The 20,720-nt window shown below is 36.4% G+C and overlaps 1 protein-coding gene across 2 annotated transcripts in view; it reads right to left on the bottom strand.

Moving 5' to 3' along the window:
• Window positions 1–20,720, bottom strand: part of LOC136032012 (phospholipase ABHD3-like) — an 82,372-nt gene that overhangs the window by 34,597 nt on the left and 27,055 nt on the right. For both annotated transcript variants that reach the window (XM_065712080.1, XM_065712079.1), the window contains exons 4-6: window positions 18,438–18,550; window positions 6,295–6,474; window positions 2,108–2,331 (exon numbers count right to left, since the gene is read on the bottom strand). In XM_065712080.1, the coding sequence (XP_065568152.1) occupies window positions 2,108–2,331; window positions 6,295–6,474; window positions 18,438–18,550 (517 nt within the window). The remainder of the gene's footprint in view (window positions 1–2,107; window positions 2,332–6,294; window positions 6,475–18,437; window positions 18,551–20,720) is intronic.

Raw genomic sequence — 20,720 nt, 5'->3', positions numbered from 1 at the left:
TTTTAATGTCACTCCTTAATTTCAGTTTAAAAAAAAACTTGCTTTTTTTAAATTATTATAATAACAGTAAGTCTCATTTTCTTTTTCGATGAAATATTTTTCATGTTTTTCAATAAATTATTTTTATTTTCAATGATTTCTTGTTTTCAGTGATTCCATTTCTGTCCTATTTGCAGATATAGAGGGTGTGCTCATATTCATTTTTGAAAGTTTTAAACCAAGAAAATCTAATCTTGAACTCGTAGATTTGAGGAGGTTTAAGACCCTTAACTGCAAGGGGAAAAAAATTGACCTGAGCAAGCGAGGCGAAACAGGAAGTATCGTACATTTTTGCAATTTTACCATTAACTAGGCTCACCTATTTACTTCATGACAAGGTTTTCAGGCGGTTTAATTGAATAAATATTAATGTAGAACATATTAGGAAGCGTAATGAACCCCTTTCGCCTTGTTTTTTATACTAAAAACGTACCAAAAACGAGGATGGATTACTTAAAAAAAATCTGCTTACAGTAAAGAACAAAGTTGAAACTTAAAACGAGCAGCAGTTTTAAAGCAACTTAATAATATTTTATTCAAATTATTGGAGAGACTGCCCAGCCTTGCCCTCCCCCCAAACGACGCCACTGTGTTGAGTTGAAAAAGGCTTGAACAGAAAGAGGCTTGAGTAGAAAGATCTGATTTGGATGGGGTTGAGGCACTGGATGGGGTTGAGGCATAAAATTTCGTTGGAGATTTTGCCCGAACGTTGGAGACGTTGCCTGAAATTGTATAAAGGTGGAGGGCTTAATATTAAAGATAAAATGTATTTATTTATCTGATTAATAGCCATTCCCAAAGTACCGGTATACCATCATAGTCAAACTTAATATTTCTCTTTTCCTCCTCTAACTCGCGCCATGGGTAAAAATTCCATCCATTGCTGAAGTTCGCTGACACTATCAGACTTCGTTTCATAGCAAAAGCGAACCAAATCTGATTGACTTGATTTCGGTGTATTTTCCTTAGCTTTTACAAGGTTTAATAGACAAAATACGTATTTTCAACTGAAAAATCGAAACAAAACAGAAATTATTCCGGGTATAACTCTTACTCTTTACACTAAAGTCTTAAAGTTCTTTGAAAATAATTGTCATGTGAAACCGACGGCCCTTGTGTATCAGGGGCTGTTCTTAAAAAATTGGGACAAAAGTCAAACTTTTATTCGATTTCTGACTGTTTTTAAACTGATACCAGGAAATCCCTCCCTTCTTATAAAATTTCTACTGGAAAATTTACCCAGGAAATTTTTTCCCCATGGAAAATTATCCGCGTGTAAAATCTTCCCGTCTCCGAAAATCCCCCACCCCAACAAAAATTCCATATAATTATCAAATAACAAATACTATATGTCAACAGTGGGTAAATTGCATAACATACATCCGTTCCCCCTGTGGCTGCGGGGGTCACGCCGTACCCAGAGACATAGTTATCACAAAATTTGGATTGGAAAGGGAGGAAAAGGGCGTGGGAGGTGGGCTAGCTGCCCTGCAATCTTTTAGGTCACTTAAAAAAAGGTACTAGAACTTATAATTTCCGTTCAAATTAGCCCTCTCTTAATATTCCAGGACAATTGGTTCCCTTTTTTAGAGTTTCGGTTACTATTGGGCCGAGTCACTCCTTACTTATTGTTTTTTTACCACCAAGTGTTAGATGGTTGTCATAATTTTAATTACAAATTCGTCTAGCAATTGTTTACTAGTATCATACAATTATAACCAGAAATAGTTTCAACTCTAGTTGAATAATTTTGGGGACCTAACTATCCGAATAACTAAGCTGACTGCGGCTGACTGTCAACAATAATGCCAAATCATAGAAATACAAAAATTTATATTCCCCTTGGTTCTTGACCCTTAACAATATATGACACTTATAAACCAATTTATCTGCACTACCTACTCTCCCCAAATTTATCAACATTTATCTGCACTACATGGACAAACCGCATTTTTGGACAGTATTTTTAGACTTTTTTTTTGGGGGGGGGGGTTGGGGGATGGCCCTAGGATCGATCTTATTGGAAATTATTGTTTAACTTATTTAGGTACCAGATATAGATATTTACCTTCGTCGGGTTGGAACGGATCATCACGGGCACTAAGACACAAGGTTGGAACCTTGATTCTATGAATCTTATCATGAAGGCACGCGGCTTTATAATATTCTTCTAAGTCTGAAAAGCCAAATTGTTTTGAGGTAAAATGAGTATCAAACTCTCTAATAGTCCTGGCTGCCAAAGCTAGCTCAATATTCCACTTCCCATCAACTGTTTCAAATTGGTGCTTTACCCTGAAATAAAGTGGCAATAAAAAGTGTTTTAGAAAATAGTTGTGGAACTCTACTGAAAATTACTAGAAGTTAAAACGTGAATTTTTATTTTATGAAATGTATATATCATATCTCATAAAAAAATCTGATCCTTACTATTTAGTAAGATAATGTCGAAGAAAACGTCGCTTTCATGCTTAAACGTCCTACCTGACATTTTAGAGACTCAGAAATAAAAAATAAATGATTTATATTGAATTACACTTTTATCATCCTGATTTACATTGCCCTGATCTTCCCTCCCTTTGATGGTTTTTGGCAATTATGTCGGAAGTGTAAAAGCGTTGGATCCGACCTTCCCACGTGACAGCAACTAAAATGTGTAAGAGCTTAGCACAGAAGAGGAAACTCTAAGAAAATTAAAAAGCCAGACACACACCAGGAAATGTATTTTTATAATTTGGAATACATCTGCAAAGGTATTTTTATAATTTGGAAATCTGTCAAAGACTACAGCCGTAGCAGAAATAGTGTTTTGTTTCAAGCGTTCCTTAGGTAGGTAGGTATGCGTTTATTTCATCAAATAAAAATTACTAAAATTGCACTTACAATCAATAATATGCTGCTCAATTTAGGGACCTAAAATGTCCCTGTTCAGCATCAAAACTACAACAAATAAATGATAACTATTCATTCAAAATCAAAGAAATACGCAAAAAAAAAAAAACAAAAAAAGAAACAAACAGACGAAACACTATACAATCTCTAAACAGCCATCTCTCATCATAAAAAAAAAGAAAAAAAAGGGGAAAATTATAACCAATATAATTTATAATTTATTCAAAAAATAATTTTTTATTCTTACTTTAAATAACATAAGGTTTTCAGAACAACTAACACTCTCTGGAATTGAGTTCCAAATAACAACACCTACATGTTTAATCATAAACCCAGATCGCGTTGTATGCCTGATTTCACTAGTCACCTGATCAGAGCTCCTAGTAGAATAGTCGTGATAATTTGAATTATATCGATAAAAACTTCTAAAATATTGAGGAGACAATCCATTTAAAACCTGGTATACAAAAATTAAAATCTGCTGAGATTTAATAAAATCAATATTCAAAATATCTAAATCTCTAAAACAATCTCTAGTACTACCACACGCAAGATACTCACCCAAACTTCTAATTGCCTTATTCTGCATAATCTGGACCCTTTTTACATGACTAGAAAAATTGCTTGCATACAATGAACAATCATACACTAAATAAGGATGGACAATTGAATAATAAATTGCTTTCAGGACATGTAGAGGAAAAAAATTATGAAATCTTCTTAAAATACCAACTCCGCGAGCCAATTTTGAAGATAAAACTTTGCAATGATGAATCCAACTAAAATTTACATCAAAATAAAATCCTAGATATCTACATTGAAAAACCTGACTAATGGAAACACCTTGTAAAAGAATACTATGACAATTATTTACAACTTTACCAATACGACTAAATATCGTATAATTAGTCTTCTCAGTATTCACTGAAAGAAAACTATGCTTTGTGAACTGAGATAAATTATCCAAAGCTACATTAGTTATCTCTATAAGATCTTCGACAGATTCCCCAATCACTGTAAGCGCTGTGTCATCTGCGAATGATGTAACTACGGCACCAGGAAGGTAAAAACGCATTGTATCCACGTATATAAGAAACATTAAAGGTCCTAATACCAAACCTTGGGGAACTCCACAATTCACATTGAAGGGTTTCCCTACCACCATCATCTATCATAACTTTGATGGACCTACCATGCAAGTAAGACCTAAACCAATCCCAACACTTCTCACGGACTCCCAAACAAGCTAGCCTACTTAATAAAAGATTAAAATCAACGGTATCAAATGCTTTTTTAAAATCTATGAACACAGTAAGAGGGATAAGATTCCTTTCAAGGGCACTATTAACGCACTCCATTAGATGGTATGCCGCATGAACAGTTGAATGTTTAGTTCTGAAACCGAACTGTGACTCACTTAATATTTTGAGCTTGTCTAAATATTCGTACAGTTGTCGATGTACTATTTTCTCGTATATCTTTGAGAATAGTAGTAACAAGCTTATAGGTCGATAGTTCGTCATATCGTGCTTATTGCCTGATTTGAACAGTGGGAGGACTTTTGCTCGCTTAAGCGCTTCAGGGAATTGGCCGACTTCAAGTGACAGGTTAACGAGGTAGGGAAGACATGGTAGTAGATACACTGAAACTCTTTTGAATGCTTTCAGATTCAAACCACCAATACCAGCAGCATTTGACTTTAAATTCTTCACAATTTTTGTTAATTCTTCAATTGACGCTTTTTCAAATTGAAATTTATTATGTTCACCTCGATTATCTTCAATGAGCATGTCACTTTTCGCTGGGTCTCCGTGAGAAGTGTCTTCCTTGATTCTTGATTCCTTGATTGACCAAACTCGTCAGCAATCTGCTGCTTATCAGTGACTGTAACACCCTCGACAGTGATAGCATTTATGAGGCCATCATGTTTACCTGTGCCTTTAATCACGCCATTAATGGTCTGCCAAGTGCCCCGCATATCACCTTTTTGTTCATTAAATTTTTCGATGTAATATTTTTTTTTTGAACGTCTTAACTTATTCACTAAATTTCGTTGACGAATCTATTCATTTTTACTTTCTTCAGATGAGTCATTTAAACTTTTAAAGAAGCAAGCGTTACGAGCATTTATAGCTTCAACAACTTCATCATCAATCCAGGGTTTTCGGGGGATATCTCGTTCTTTTTTCCTAGTAAGTTTTAAGGGACAAGCAGACTCAAATATCGGAGTAATTATCCCAAGAAAGTTGTCGAGGGCACGCGAGGGATCCGGTTCTTCATACACTTTCTCCCACGATATTACACTTATTTGTTCACGGAACTCATGTAAATTTGCCGGCCGAAGATCTCTTATAAGTTTACGCCTAGACTTTTACACTAGACTACGTTTATACTTAGATAAACAGAGAGAATGGAGCATTGACAGTGCGGGTGAGATATAAGATAATCACTGATGCTGAATCATAGAATCGCTATCGTCATCAGAATAGGGTAGAACAGATCCCTCAAAGAACAAATGGGTCGAATTACAGTTACCAAATAGACCGCTTGCGTAATAGACCGCTTCTGTTAATGACCGATTATATTTCTAGAGCAGATTTTTCGTAAACATATCCATTCAACCCCGCTATTTAAAATAATAAAAGGCTTCGTTTTTCTGGTAGCCGATTGGTCTGGCAAAGCTTTACTTTTTTGGCTTTATTTGCTTTTATTTTATTATTATTTTTACCTTTTATAAGAAATCGCATTTAATCTGTGAACAGGTTCATTTTTCTTGGGATATCTAATAATTTTTTGTAATTAGAAATGAATCATTCTGTATGATAGAGCTTTTTCCCGCTTAGTGCCACTAAACGCTAATCTTTGACTAAAAAGCCACTACGGTGGCTTTAAAAAAAGCTTTGTAGCGAATTAAATTAGAGGTACCTAAAAGTTCTTAGACACTTAGTCTTCGAATATAAGCTGTCTCAAGAAGACCCTTTTCAATGATATATATAAAAAAGACAAGTGCAAAAAACAAGCAGGATTTACCATACGTAAGATTGTGCTTCAGAAACGTTTTGACAAGATACGTTGGTATTCTACAAGAATATAATTTGTTTTGGAAAAAAGTTCAAATATGAAACTTGGCTAAGTTCAGGCAACTTATTGTAACCACGCTCTAACTGACTATCTTCACCGTGAAACTTGAAGACAGTAAAGCTTATGATATCAGCAAGTCTTGTCCTTACTGAACTGGAAACAAGCGGGTAAAGGTAAAATTTTATGCGGGGTAATTTTTACTATTTTAAGGTTCAATCTCCATTCAAAAATTTGGGAAATAGAATATTGAAAAATTAACGCACAAAAAGGAAGATTTCTACCTACAGATCAAGAGACTGTGCAAGACATCCTGCCAAATGACGATTCAACATCAGGTTAAGGATTGGTTTTTCTAGACTAACAGTTCCCTTAAGAACATCCCATGGTACAGACACTATCATCGCAGCATCAAGATAAATTCGTGCTTTGGATCCGTTTGTTGCTAAGTAGTTACCAAGTATCAACCTGAAATAAAAAATTAAAAACCCTTGTTATATGTGGGGTTCGAACAGAAACAAAATAGAGTAAAACCAAATTTGCTTCAGTATCCAGAACACCGTCCAATATCTAGCGAGAATGTTTAATTTTCTTCTTAGCTTCGATTATTTTTTTTCTTTCTTTTTTAGTGGATTGAGATGCTTCGGGGACTGAGTTTTTGTTACGTCACTGGTATTCATTTTATCTTTGTTGATAGAATTCTTGAATAGGCTGCTAAATAATTCATTTCGATTCATTTCTGTTTTTACTAGTTATGCCTTGTGTATCTTATCCATAAAATGAGTCATAGGTAAGTTGACCTTTTATCTTCTTATTTTTCATTTCCTCGTTTCAGTTTTTTCTTATATATCAAACAGTTCGTGGCAACGAACTGTACGTAAGGAGCGATACGTCTCCAAAGTAACCGAAACTCTAAAAAGGAATTTTGATTCCAAACATGCAAGATCCATTAAGCTTACTGTTTCTCGTCAAAATTTCAAACAAAGGGGGAAATACTCCCTAAAAGTCAAGGAATCTTAATAAAATCATACTATCAGATTAGCGTATCAGCGAACCCTATAGTACATGTTTTCAATACCTCATCCTTTACGCTAAATGTTGACTTTTTGTCTTAATTCTTTATTAATTACTCCTGAAATACAAGGACCATTTCTCTTTTTTAAATGCTAAGTTTTTTTTAAATACTAAGTATTTTTTTAAATACTAAAAAACATCAGGACGAAGAGTAAGGTATTGAGGAGGGAAAGACTTCCCTCATATATGTAATACTTTATATTCGTTTTAAGTTTTGATATTGTACTTTCAGTTGAAAAAATTGTATTTATTTATTTAATATCTTATAGAATAACTTCATTGTGAGATATTTTTTCTTTTTTTTTCGTTTTACTCCTTTGCTTACACTTGTGTTTCAACTATTATGAACTTTCTTCTTTTCCTGCGTAGCAGACCGTAAAGCCTTACAGGAACGATTTGTTTTTTGTCTTGGGCAAATGCTTCTTCTTCAGCTAATTTAACAGAGCAACGAAACATAATTTTACGATCATAGCATATGATCATATTTTACAGTTTAAAAAGGGGATAGGCCTAGAGATTCGTAATGATAAGATAGTCCTACGTAGATTATTCTAAATAACAAGTTGTTTGGGATAACAAAAATTTCGAAACATAAAATCCGGATACAATTACAAAAAACTACGGTAATTTTTCCTTAAAATTATGCCGAAATGTGAAGACACAACAATAAAAGGAAAAGGTTTAACGTCGTACGAAAAAAGGAGACGTGTATTATTCACGTTTTACCTTATTACATAAATAAGTTGTTACAAAATACCCTAGGCTATAAATTTTAACAGAAAAGTGCTTCCTAGACTACCATTTTCAATATTTTTGTGATCATATTTGCATAAAATTCTGAGGGTAGTTTTGCACAGAGAAGAGGGGCGAGGAAGCAATATCCTCACAGTAATGCGATGTTTCCACATTCAATCTCCAGCAAAGTCTTTCCATGATAAAGCCATTGCCGGCGTCCCTGTTTCATCTGTCAATATCAAACAGTTCGTGGTAACGAACTGTAGTAAGTAGTAACCGAAACTCTAAAAAATGGAATTTTGATACCAATGATTACATCAAAAGAATCGCATTTTAATGCTGATTTTAAATATATAAGTTTCGTAAAGCTTAGTCTTACCCATCAAAAGTTACGAGCCTGAGAAAATTTGCGTTATTTTAGAAAATGGGGGGGGAAACACCCCTTAAAAGTCATAAAATTTTAACGAAAATCACACCATCAGATTCAGCGTATCAGAGAACCCTACTGTAAAAGTTTCAAGCTCCTATCTGCAAAAATGTGGAATTTTTTTTATTTTTTGCCAGAATTCAGATCACGGATGCGTGTTTATTTGTTTTTTTTTTTCCCCAGGGGTGATCATATCGACCCAGAGGTCCTACAATGTCGCTAGACGGCTCATTTTAATGGGAATTAAAAGTTATAGTGCCCTTTCTAGGTGACCAAAAAAATTGGAGGGTACCTAGGCCCCCTCCCACGCACATGTTTTCCCCAAAGCCACCGGATCAAAACTCTGAGATAGACCTTTTATTCAGCACAGTCAAGAAACTAATAACTATGTCTTTGGGGATGACTTAACCCCCCACAGTCCCCGGGGGAGGGGCTGCAAGTTACAACCTTTGACCATTGTTTACATGTAGTAATGGTTATTATGAAATGTATAGACGTTTTCAGGGGGACTTTTTCTTGTTGGGGTGGAGGTGGGTCGGAGGAGGCGGTTATGTGAGAGGATCTTTCCACGGAGGAATTTGTCATGAGGGAAGAGAATTTAAATGAAGAAGGCGCAGGATTTTATAGCATTATTTAAAACAAAACAGTGAGAAAATATTTTTTTTTGTCACCACGAAGTAATGGTTAGCATTAAACTTTAAACGAACATAAAATATTACGTATACAAGGGGGTTCGTGTCCTCCACAATACCTTGCTCTTTACGCGAAAGTATTTTTAGTAATTTCAACTATTTATTCTATGGCCTTTGTGATTCAGGGATCATTCTTAAAGGTTTAGGATAAAATTCAAGCTTTAATTTAGAGAGCGAGGTATTTACGAGGGAGCAAACCTCCTCATATCTATATATATAAAAATAAGTTGTCTGTCTGTGTGTCTGTCTGTGGATCAGGTGACGTCATGTTTCTGTGTTGACTGACGTCATGAAATTAGTTGTCGTCATTTTTGCTTTGACGGTGACGTCATTCAAGATATTTAAGACATATGTTCACGTAGAAATCTATTAATGTTTAAGTTTACAATGACTGATGAACTTACCATGGCAAAAGCCGATGAAGATGCTCAAAGAGTCTATGCCAAAAAAATTGCTGCTGATAGAGAAAGTCAGAAAAGAAAGCGTGCCGAGGAATCAAAAGAACAGCAAGGAAACAGGCTTGAGGCTGATAGAGAAAGAAAGAACAGAAAGCGTGCCGAGGAATCAAAAGAACAGCAAGGAAACAGGCTTGAGGCTGATAGAGAAAAAAAGAACAGAAAGCGTGCCGAGGAACTACCAGAGCAACGCGGAAGCAGACTTGCTGCTAAAAGAGAAAGTGAAAAAAGAAGGCGTGCCGAGGAATTACAAGAACAGCAAGAAATCAGGCTTGCTGCTGATAGAGAAAGTAAGAAAAGAAAGCGTGCCGAGGAATCACAAGAACAGCAAGAAATCAGGCTTGCTGCTGATAGAGAAAGTAAGAAAAGAAAGCGTGCCGAGGAATCAGAGCAACCTGAAAGTTATCGCCTGGCATTCAGGTACAACCCAGTCGATGATTATAGCTTGAGTAGATGTGTTCAAATCGGGACAATGTCTAAAATTTGTCCCTATTGCAAGGCCTTGAAATTCAATGGTGAAACAATGGGAATGTGTTGCGCCTCAGGAAAAGTTAAACTTCCCCTATTGGCTGCACCATCAGAGCCATTGAAGACGAATGAATGCTTGCCTGAAAAATTCTAATTTATGGGCACACGTAAAAATATTAAAATTAACTACAAATATGCGTGTCCGATTGCAAAACGATGACTCTGGTCAAACATTTTCAGATCAATTGCTGACAATTGGAAACGGAAATCTCCCAGTAGACTCAATTTCAGGACGTATACAACTACCTGCTGAATTCTGTAATTTAGTGACGTCCAAAAATGAAATGATTGAAAAAGTATTTTCGAATATTCTAAACAATTATAAAAATAATAAATGGCTAAGTGAAAGAGCGATTCTTGCACCCAAAAATATAGACGTCCACGAAATCAACAATATTGTTTTGACCAAGATTCGAGACCAGGCAGTCCTTTACAAGTCAGTCGACACAGTTTTGGAACCAAAATGAGGCGGTTAATTATCCATCTGAATTTTTAAATTCCATAGATCTTTCAGGGTTTCCACCACACGTGCTACAACTAAAAATAGGCGTACCAATAATACTTTTAAGAAATAACCCACCAAAGCTTTGCAATGGCACTCGACTTGCCGTAAAAAAAAACAATGGAAAACCTAATAGAGGCCACAATCTTGACAGGGCCTTTTGAGGGTGAGGCTGTTCTTATTCCTCGCATTCCCATGATTCCAACGGATCTGCCTTTTCAATTTAAAAGATTGCAATTCCCAATTCGATTAGCATTTGCAATCACCATTAACAAAGCTCAAGGTGAATCATTAGAAAAATGTGGTATATGTATATGCGGCTTTGTATATGCAGAGACAATGGGAAAGCCAAGAATGTTGTATATTCGCAATTTTTACATAGTTTAACTCCTGCAGACGAAATGAATGCTTGCCTAAAAAATTCTAATTTATGGGCACACGTAAAAATATTAAAATTAACTACAAATATGCGTGTCCGATTGCAAAACGATGACTCTGGTCAAACAGTAGACTCAATTTCAGGACGTATACAACTACCTGCTGATTTCTGTAATTTAGTGACGTCCAAAAATGAATTGATTGAAAAAGTATTTCCGAATATTCTAAAAAATTATAAAAATAATAAATGGCTAAGTGAAAGAGCGATTCTCGCACCCAAAAATATAGACGTCCACGAAATCAACAATATTGTTTTGACCAAGATTCGAGACCAGACAGTCCTTTACAAGTCAGTCGACACAGTTTTGGAACCAAATGAAGCGGTTAATTATCCATCTGAATTTTTAAATTCCATAGATCCTTCAGGGTTTCCACCACACGTGCTACAACTAAAAATAGGCGTACCAATAATACTTTTAAGAAATATCAACCCACCAAAGCTTTGCAATGGCACGCGACTTGCCGTAAAAAAAAACAATGGAAAACCTAATAGAGGCCACAATCTTGACAGGGCCTTATGAGGGTGAGGCTGTTCTTATTCCTCGCATTCCCATGATTCCAACGGATCTGCTTTTTCAATTTAAAAGATTGCAATTCCCAATTCGATTAGTATTTGCAATCACCATTAACAAAGCTCAAGGTCAATCATTAGAAAAATGTGGTATAGATCTTAATACTGATTGTTTTTCCCATGGACAATTGTACGTTGCATGTTCGAGGGTCGGTAAACCTGACAATGTATTTATATGCAGCGACAATTGGACAGCGAAGAATGTTGTATATTCGCAAGTTTTACGCAGTTAATTTGTATTGTATCTATCTATCTATCTATCTATATAAAAACGAGTTGTGTGGATGCATGTTTGTTTGTTTGTAAAAAGAGCGTTTGCATATGACGTCATTATTAGTACATACGGCTTTGTATATGCACAGACAATGGGAAAGCCAAGAATGTTGTTTATTCGCAATTTTTACGTAGTTTGAAACACATATATAAATCTATCTATATTCACAGGTGGGACACAGGGACACAACTACAATGGCGCATAACTAATATGACGCGTAACGACTTACGCGCGCGGGGTGGCTTGGGGGGTTGCGAAGCGCCCCACCAACTAGGTGTTGGGGTGGCGCGAAGCGCCACCCCAACAGCTAGTACGTAATAAAAATACACAAATGTAGAAGTTCGTTACTTAAGTTAATTCGTATGTATGTTTATTACTAACAAAACGTTCATACAAAAAAATAAATAAAACAATCGAGTTGCATTTTTAAGTAATCAAAAATCGGAGGTCAACTAGGCCTCTTCCTCACCCGTTTTTATGGCACTTGGTATTAACCAAGTGACATATAGCAATCGCAAATTCTGTCGGTCTGTCGGTATGTCGGTCTGTCCCGGTTTTGCTACTTTAGCCACTTCCAGGTAAGCTAGGACGATGAAATTTGGCAGGCGTGTCAGGGACCGGACCATATTAAATTAGAAATAATCATTTTCCGGATTTGACCATCTGGGGAGGATTGGGGGGCCCATTAATTCGGAAAAAATAGAAAAAATTAGGTATTTTTAACTTATGAATGGGTGATGGTATCTTAATCAAATTTGATGTTTGGAAGGATATCCTGCCTCAGAGCTCTTATTTTAAATCTCGACCAGAACCGGTGACATTGGGGGGAGTTGTAGAGGAGAATCTAAAATCTTGGCAAACGCCAAATCTTAATGAATTTCGATATTTAGAAGGACCTCGTGACTCAGAGCTCTTAATTTAAATCCCGACCGGCATTAAGACTCTGATTTTTCCTTTTAAAGCAATCTATTGATTCTTAGAATTTTGCTAGAGCTCGTACCATATGAGCTCTTAGCTCTTGTTTGCATCAAAATTGTCCGATCAAAACTATGAAAAAGTCATTTAGCAAAAAAATTGACTTGCAAATTTTGTTTTAATTATTCATGTGCGGTGAGCCAAAATCTAAACATGCATTAATTCAAAAACGTTCAGAAATTAAATATATAAAAAACAAGTTTTTTAACTGCAAGTAAGGAGCGACATTAAAATTCAAAACAAGAGCTAAGAGCTCATATGGCACTTGTGACGAGGCGAGAAGAGCTAAGAGCCAAGAGATCATATGGTATGAGGTCTAACAAAATTCTATGAATCAATAGATTGATTTGAAAAGGAAAATAAGAGTCTTAATGCCGGTCAGGATTTAAAATAAGAGCTCTGAGTCACGATGTCCTTCTAAATATCAAAATTCATTAAGATCCGATCACCCACTCGTAAGTTATAAATACCTAATTTTTTCTAATTTTTCCTCTCCCGTTAGCTCCAGATGATCGAATCTGGGAAAACGACTTTATCAAGTCAAATTGTGCAGCTCCCTGACACGCCGACCAATTTTAATCGTCATAGCACTTCCAGAAGCACCAAACTCGCCAAATCACTGAACCCCTCCCCCCAACTCCCCCAAAGAGAGCAAACCCAGTACGATTCTGTCAATCACGTATCAAGGACATTTGTTTATTCTATCCACCAAGCTTCATCCCGATTCCTCCACTCCAAGTGTTTTCCAAGATTTCCCCCTCCAATTTTCCCCAATGTCAAAAGATCTGGTTGGGATTTGAAATAAGAGCTCTGAGACATGGATCCCTTCTAAAAATCAAATTTCATTAAGATCCGATCATCTATTCGTAAGGTAAAAATACCCCAATTTTCACGTTTTCCAAGAATTCCGGTTTCCCCCTCCAACTCCCCCCAGTGTCACAGGATCTGGTAGGAATTTAAAATTAGAACTTTAGAGCATAAGATCCTTCTAAATATCAAATTTCATTAAGATCTGGTCACCCTTTCGTAAGTTACAAATACCTCAATTTTCAAAATTGTCACCAGATCCGGTCAGGATTTAAGATAAGAGTTTTAAGACACGATATCCTTCTAAATATCAAATTTCATTGAGATCCGATCACCCGCTCGTAAGTTAAAAATACCTCATTTTTTCTAATTTTTCAGAACTAACCCCTCCCCCAACTACCCCAAAGAGAGCGGATCCGTTCCGGTTATGTCAATCATGTATCTAGGACTTGTGCTTATTTTTCCCACCAAGTTTAATCCCGATCCCTCCACTCTAAGTGTTTTCCAAGTTTTAGGTTTCCCCCTCCCAACTCCCCACCCCCAATATTACCAGATCCGGTCGGGGTTAAAATAAGAGCTCTGAGACACGATATCCTTCTAAATATCAAATTTCATTGAGATCCGATCACCCGTTCGTAAGTTAAAAATACCTCATTTTTTCTAATTTTTCAGAATTACCCCCCCAACTACCCCAAAGAGAGCGGATCTGTTCCGGTTATGTCAATCATGTATCTAGGACTTGTGCTTAATATTCCCACCCAGTTTCATCCCGATCCCTCCACTCTAAGTTTTTTCCAAGTTTTAGGCTTCCCCCTCCCAACTACCCCCCCCCCCCAATGTCACCAGATCTGGTCGGGATTTAAAATAAGAACTCTAAGACACCATATTCTTCTAAATATCAAATTTCATTGAGATCCGATCACCCGTTCGTAAGTTAAAAATACCTCATTTTTTAATTTTTAAGAATTACCCCCCCCCCCCCCCCTTCCCCCAATCACCCCAAAGAGAGCGGATCCGTTCCGGTTATGTCAATCATGTATCTAGGACTTGTGCTTATTTTTCCCACCAAGTTTCATCCCGATCCCTCCACTCAAGTGTTTTCCAAGATTTTAGGTTTCCCCCTCCCATACCCCCCCCCCCCACCAATGTCACCAGATCCGGCCGGGATTTAAAATAAAAGCTCTGAGACACAATATCCTTCCAAACATCAAATTTCATTAAGATCTGATGAACAGTTCGTAAGTTAAAAATACTTCAATTTTTCTATTTTTTCCGAATTAACCGCCCCCCCACTCCCCCCCCCCCAGATGGTCAAATTGGGAAAATGACTATTTCTAATTTAAGCTGGTCCCGTCGCTGATACGCCTGCCAAATTTCATCGTCCTAGCTTACCTGGAAGGGCCTAAAGTAGCAAAACCAGGACCGACAGACAGACCGACAGAATTGGCCATTGCTATATGTCACTTGGTTAAGACCAAGTGCCATAATGAAGAGAGATTATTCCGTATATGAAAGGGGCTGTCCCCTCAGCAGCGGCTCGCTGTTCACGCTAAAGTTTTTTTTATTGTTTTAAAAAGTAGAGTTGTGACAGAGTCAAACTTTAGCGTAAAGGGCGAGGCGTTGCGGAAGGGACAACCCCTTTCATATACGGAATAATTTCTGTTCGTTTTAAGTTTTAATGTCGCTCCTTACTTGTAGTTTAAAAAACTTCTTTTATTTATTTAATTTGCTCCAAGAAGCTTCATCTTCCTGTACTTAAATCAGAAAGATCTAGGGTTTCACTCAGGTATCAGATCCACCAAAGCTAGTTTGCAAATAAATGTAATTTGGCCGAAATGATTCCTAAATCGAAGAATCGTTCCTCAATGAAAAAAATGAGTCTTAGAGATTATCAGACAGTTCATGGCAACGAGCTGTAAGTAAGAAATCGGGCCAATAGTAACCGAAACTATAAAAAACAAAGTTTTGATAACAATATATACATTAAAGAAAAGGCTTGTTATGCTTTAATGTTACCCATCAAAAGCTACGAGCCTGAGAAAATTTGCCTGGTTTTTGAAAAAGGCAGGAAACTTCCCCCAAAACGCAAGTGAATTTCTTGAAAAATTCACATCACTGGATTCAGCATATCAGAAAAACCTTCAGTAGAGGTTTCAAGCTCTTATCCACAAAAATGTGGAATTTAGCATTTTTTCCAGAAGAAGGATCATGGATGCGTGTTTTTTCCTGGTCCTGGAAAATCGAGAGAGGGCTCATTCGAGCAAAAATTTAAAGTACTAGTGCCATTTCTTAGTGACCAAAAAGATTGTGCCACAGAAAAGTGGCATTTTCCACCATTTTGAGGTACAAAACATCGATTTTGCTCCTAGGTGGACCAAGTTGCTATCGATTGCAAACTTGAGATAGCCAATCGATTTGAAATTATCAAAAAACAACAACTCTATAAATTGATTCTCCTAGTCCTAGAGGAAGTAATGCCGCACGATGGTGCATTTGTTCCTAAAAATTCACGCAGTCGATACAAGATACATGGTTAGTATAGATATTTATCTCAAGGCTTATTCACTTAATTTTTCATGAAATATGTTTAGTGATGAATAATTGTCCATGAGCTATTATAAAGAGAGTGGTTTATTGTGTTGGCCGCGGCAGGACGGATGCCTAAAAGAGCGCATTTCAATTCCCAAATTGTCTAACTCTCCACGAGCCTTCAGATAAATGTAGGAAGGAGTATGGAGGAGCAGTGTTTGAGTTAATCTCTTATCTCCCTTCATTTAGACTAAGCCTGAATAATGGTACTGCAGGGTGATACGTCCCTTCTTATTGCAGAAAAAATTTTCTGCCATTTATTTACCATTTTATTACCACTTGAGGAGTGGCACCCCTCGAGGAAATTACAGCCTAGTAAACGACACAGCATTCGCACGTGATTCTGATTAATGGGGCTGATTTATCTACTATGGGTCGTCTTCCCGTAGTACCATAATATTTGTAGGCATAAATATATAATGAGTCGGAGGTAATAGGCTTGGGAGTGTCTGTACAGGATTTCGACTCTTGTTGATAGAAGAGCATCGCCAAGTGCTGAAAACCTTGTATTCACCAAAATGGGCCCAGGATTGCACAAAGCCTCCATTCATACTGGAGGTCCCAGGGACTTCTTTCTGTCCGGTTCTAAGCCGGCTTAAGCGCTTCGGTATAGACTTATGTTGATCCCCGCCCCGCACTGGTATCCGGAATCATTGCTTTTTCCTGAGGCCAAAATAATTTCAATCATTTAAAGAACGTGAAAATTGGAACTTGGAATGTTACGACCTTAAAAAATGACTATCGTACCGACATTTTGACTGACGAATACAGGAGATTCGAACTTTACTTATTAGGAGTTTCAGAAACTCACATCCCAAGGGAAGGAAGTATGAAATTAGGTGACATAGAATTTATTTACTCAGGCAGGATGGATGGAGTACATAGAGAGGGAGTAGGACTCATGATGAATAAGGAAGCTGCTAAGTCTTGTTTAGGCTGGGAACGTATTAATAATAGAATACTAATTGCTCATTTTATGACTAAAAAGTTCAGGGTATCAGTTATAGTAGTATATGCCCCGATAGAACCGACTGACGGAGATACTAGTGACGCAGATGAATTTGACTCACAGTTACAGAAGCAAATAGACAGGGTCCCAGGTAGAAATGTAATGTTTTTACTATGGGATTTTGACGCCCAGGTTGTTAAAAATAGTAATAGATGGTATCCTAGCCTAGGTAAATTTGATGTAGGAAAGGAAAACAGTGATGGATACAGACTTATGCGATTTAGTAGCTATAACACTCTAGTTATAACCAAAACGATGTTTGGTCATAAAATGGCCCATAAGTTGACATAGTATTCACGTGATGGTAAGACGGCAATCCTTATTGATTATGTTATTGTAAACCGACGACTGGCAGGATCAATACAAGATACTAGGGCATATAGGAGTGCTGTTATTGACGCCATCAAGTAAAGTAAAGACCATAAAAGTAAAGACGCCATCAAGAAGTGTCTAAGGTTAATTTTAAGCAGTAATTTCGGAAGGGTAACTACCTCCCAGGAAGTTATGATGTTGGTAGATATCAAAAATTCCAATGGAGATTTACCAGTTTCCAAGGTCCGGTGCTTTGTTCTTAAGCTCATGATTACATATTCTTTATCTTTAAATACAAAAATGAAAAATGGACTAGGATTGAACAAGAACAAATTTTCTCCCATGACAATTAAGAGTAACGTTCGAATTTAAAACCAGACAAAATTATCTTATGTAGAAAAGCGCTACGGCCCCCTCAGCGTCTCCGCTTCACGTTAAAATATAGATCACGCTTCACTGAAAGCTTATTATGGAATGTGACAAAAATGTTCCGTTGGTAGTTGCTTGTTTTTTTATTTACCTACCATCATTTGAAAGATTTGAGCGGAAATCTCACCGTTTCCGGTCCGAATTAAAACCCTAATTTCAAGTAAATACATTTTAATGAGTGCATTCATTCTCGAAAATTTTGATAAAGAGCATACGTATTTACGATATGTATTGTTTCCTTAAAATCAAAAACAGATTTTCAGTATTAAATACAGAGGAATTACTGGGCATACACCCTCCCTCCTTCGTTTAAATTTAGTTGTTAGTCTTTATGTTCAAGTGCAAAATTGTCTTCTTTATATCAAAACCAAATTTTTAGTAAAAAATTAGAGAATGAATGGGCGTACAACCCTCCCCCCCAGTTGAAATTTAGCGTCAGTCCTTGTGTTCAAGTGAAAAAACTTGTTTTCTTTTTATTTAGTTGTATGAAGGAAGGGTAGTGTTTTCATTTTGGTTTCTTACTCAGAGTAATAAAAAGTTAGCATACGTGGTTTTGCTTAAGAAAGAATTGTCCTAGAAAATCGATTGCAAATTAGCAAAAAATGACGACTTACCCTCCCAAAGAAATTCCAGCCGCAACAACAATTGATGTAGGATATTTTCGACGAACATAGCACACTATTTCGGAGAAATCAAGACTGCAAGCTCCACAATATGTTTTTGGTGTCTGGAAGAAACAAAACAACTTGGGGAGTTTATTAAATACCACACGCTTTACTCAGCTGCCATCGATGTGACCGATGATGAATAGGTGAGCTTCAAGAGAAAAGAGAGATAAAAAATATATAGTTTGCAGACAAAATTGGGTTAAAATGAGTGAGCAACTAAAAGCATTTAGAAGCTGAGAGTAGAATAGGAAAAAGCAATTACAAGCAATTTGTGACTTCATAACCTGAAATGTTTCGTGAGCTGAAATGTGTGATTTTATCTTTCAAAACCTGATAGATTTTCAGTTTGAAAATGGCACAAAACTACTAAAGCATGGGTCCTATTCATACCGCAAAAGTTCCCTTCGGATTAATACAAATTTTTCATTCCCAAATCCAAAATTCTAGATTTCTAATTGTCGCTTACAAGATGCCCGCGAAAATCCATTTCACAAACTGACTAGAATTTTAGCTAAGAAATATAATCCTAAATAATATTGCAAAACATATAAATAAAAATCGTAGCTAATGAGATAAGAATTTTGCCAAGATGGCAGCACTTTTTACTTCGGAATTCGAATCAAATTGTAAATGGACTTTTTTGGCTCAATGAAAACTGGGCAAAGGGAATCTCCATACCAAGAATTAGAAGTGACACACCACCCTCTGAAGTCAAGACCAGTCGTTAATCAACAACAACAACAACTCCAGCAACTATCGCACTGACAAACATGCATAAAAGCGAGTTGGCATTATAAATGTTATTCAACAATTCCATCTATTAAAGAAAAGTGACAAACTACTATTTGAAAATGCTTTGCATTGACTATTTTAGTTTCAGTTATCCTGAATGTTCTTCATGGAATGTATTTTTTTGTAATTTCAACGTTCATTCTACAATCCTTGTGATTCAGGGGTCATTATTAAAGAATTGGGATAAAATTTTTTAGCATAAAGAGCGAGGTATTGACGAGGGGTGAACTCTCTCATATACATAATAAAAATATACGAAAATAGAAGCTCGCTACGTAAGTTAACTCGTAAGTTACGTATATTTATTACTAATAAAAACGTTCAAAAAAAAAAAATTAAAAGTTCTAGTTGCCTTTTTAAATAGCCGAAAAATTGGAGGGCAAATAGGTCTCTTACCCCACCCCCTTTTTTCACAAAATCGTCCGATCAAAACTATGAGAAAGCCATTGAGCCACAAAAAACTTAATATGCAATTTTCGTTTTTATTATTCATGTGCGGAGAGCCAAAATAAAACATGTATTAATTCAAAAACCTACAGAAATTAAATAAAAAAAAAACAAGTTTTCTCAACTGAAAGTAAGGAGCGACATTAAAACTTAAACGAACGGAAATTACTCCGTATATGAAACGGGCTGTTCCCTCCTAAACGCCCCGCTCTTTACGCTAAAGTTTTTTTTCAAAATCTGGGCGCTTCAAAATCATATACGGAGTAATTTCTGTTCGTTTTAAGTTTTAATGTTACTCCTTACTTTCATTTGAAAAAACTTGTCTTCAGTAATTTCTGTTAAAATTATCGTCAAAATCATAAAAGTAGGAACCATCCTTGTATTCTGGCACGTACGCAGGGGGCTTCGAAGCCCCCCCCCCCGAAATTTTGTGAAATGTTTAATTTCCCCATGGTTTCTTGGGATTTCTGGCAAAAGTAGGACATTTATTAAGAATCTAGATACATGTGTGAAGCCTTTTTTTGGGATTTTACAGCATGCAATTATCTGGTCAAGTCACTGCCCAATTATTAACCCATTTTCTGGCTAACATTTTATCCCTTTGAAATAATTAGCGATTGTACTGTTTTTGTTTTGTTTTTTTTCGTAAAGAGAGTTTTCTTTCCACAACAAAATAGAATTATCCTTGATATTAGGGCGTTTATCCCCCCTTTTCAGGATAAAGTACAGTTTTTAATGAATCAATTTTGGAAACTGTCATTTTTCATTAAAATCTACGTTTTCGCAATAGAAGAACTACCTCCTCACTGCACCCATATTGCACTGTTTACCCTAAAATTTCCCTTTCAGTGGGATATAATAGATTAATCACTGGTTCTAAATCGCTATGAACACAACCTGAGCCTAAAACGTACTTTTGAGGCTTCTGTCTTCTTCCCCCATCCGCTACAATACTACAGATTAAAGTTAATCTGTATTTTCCGATATGCA

Source organism: Artemia franciscana, chromosome 10 (genome assembly GCF_032884065.1).
Source record: "Artemia franciscana chromosome 10, ASM3288406v1, whole genome shotgun sequence".
NCBI lineage: Eukaryota > Metazoa > Arthropoda > Branchiopoda > Anostraca > Artemiidae > Artemia > Artemia franciscana.
This window is presented reverse-complemented; position numbering and strand designations above follow the sequence as displayed.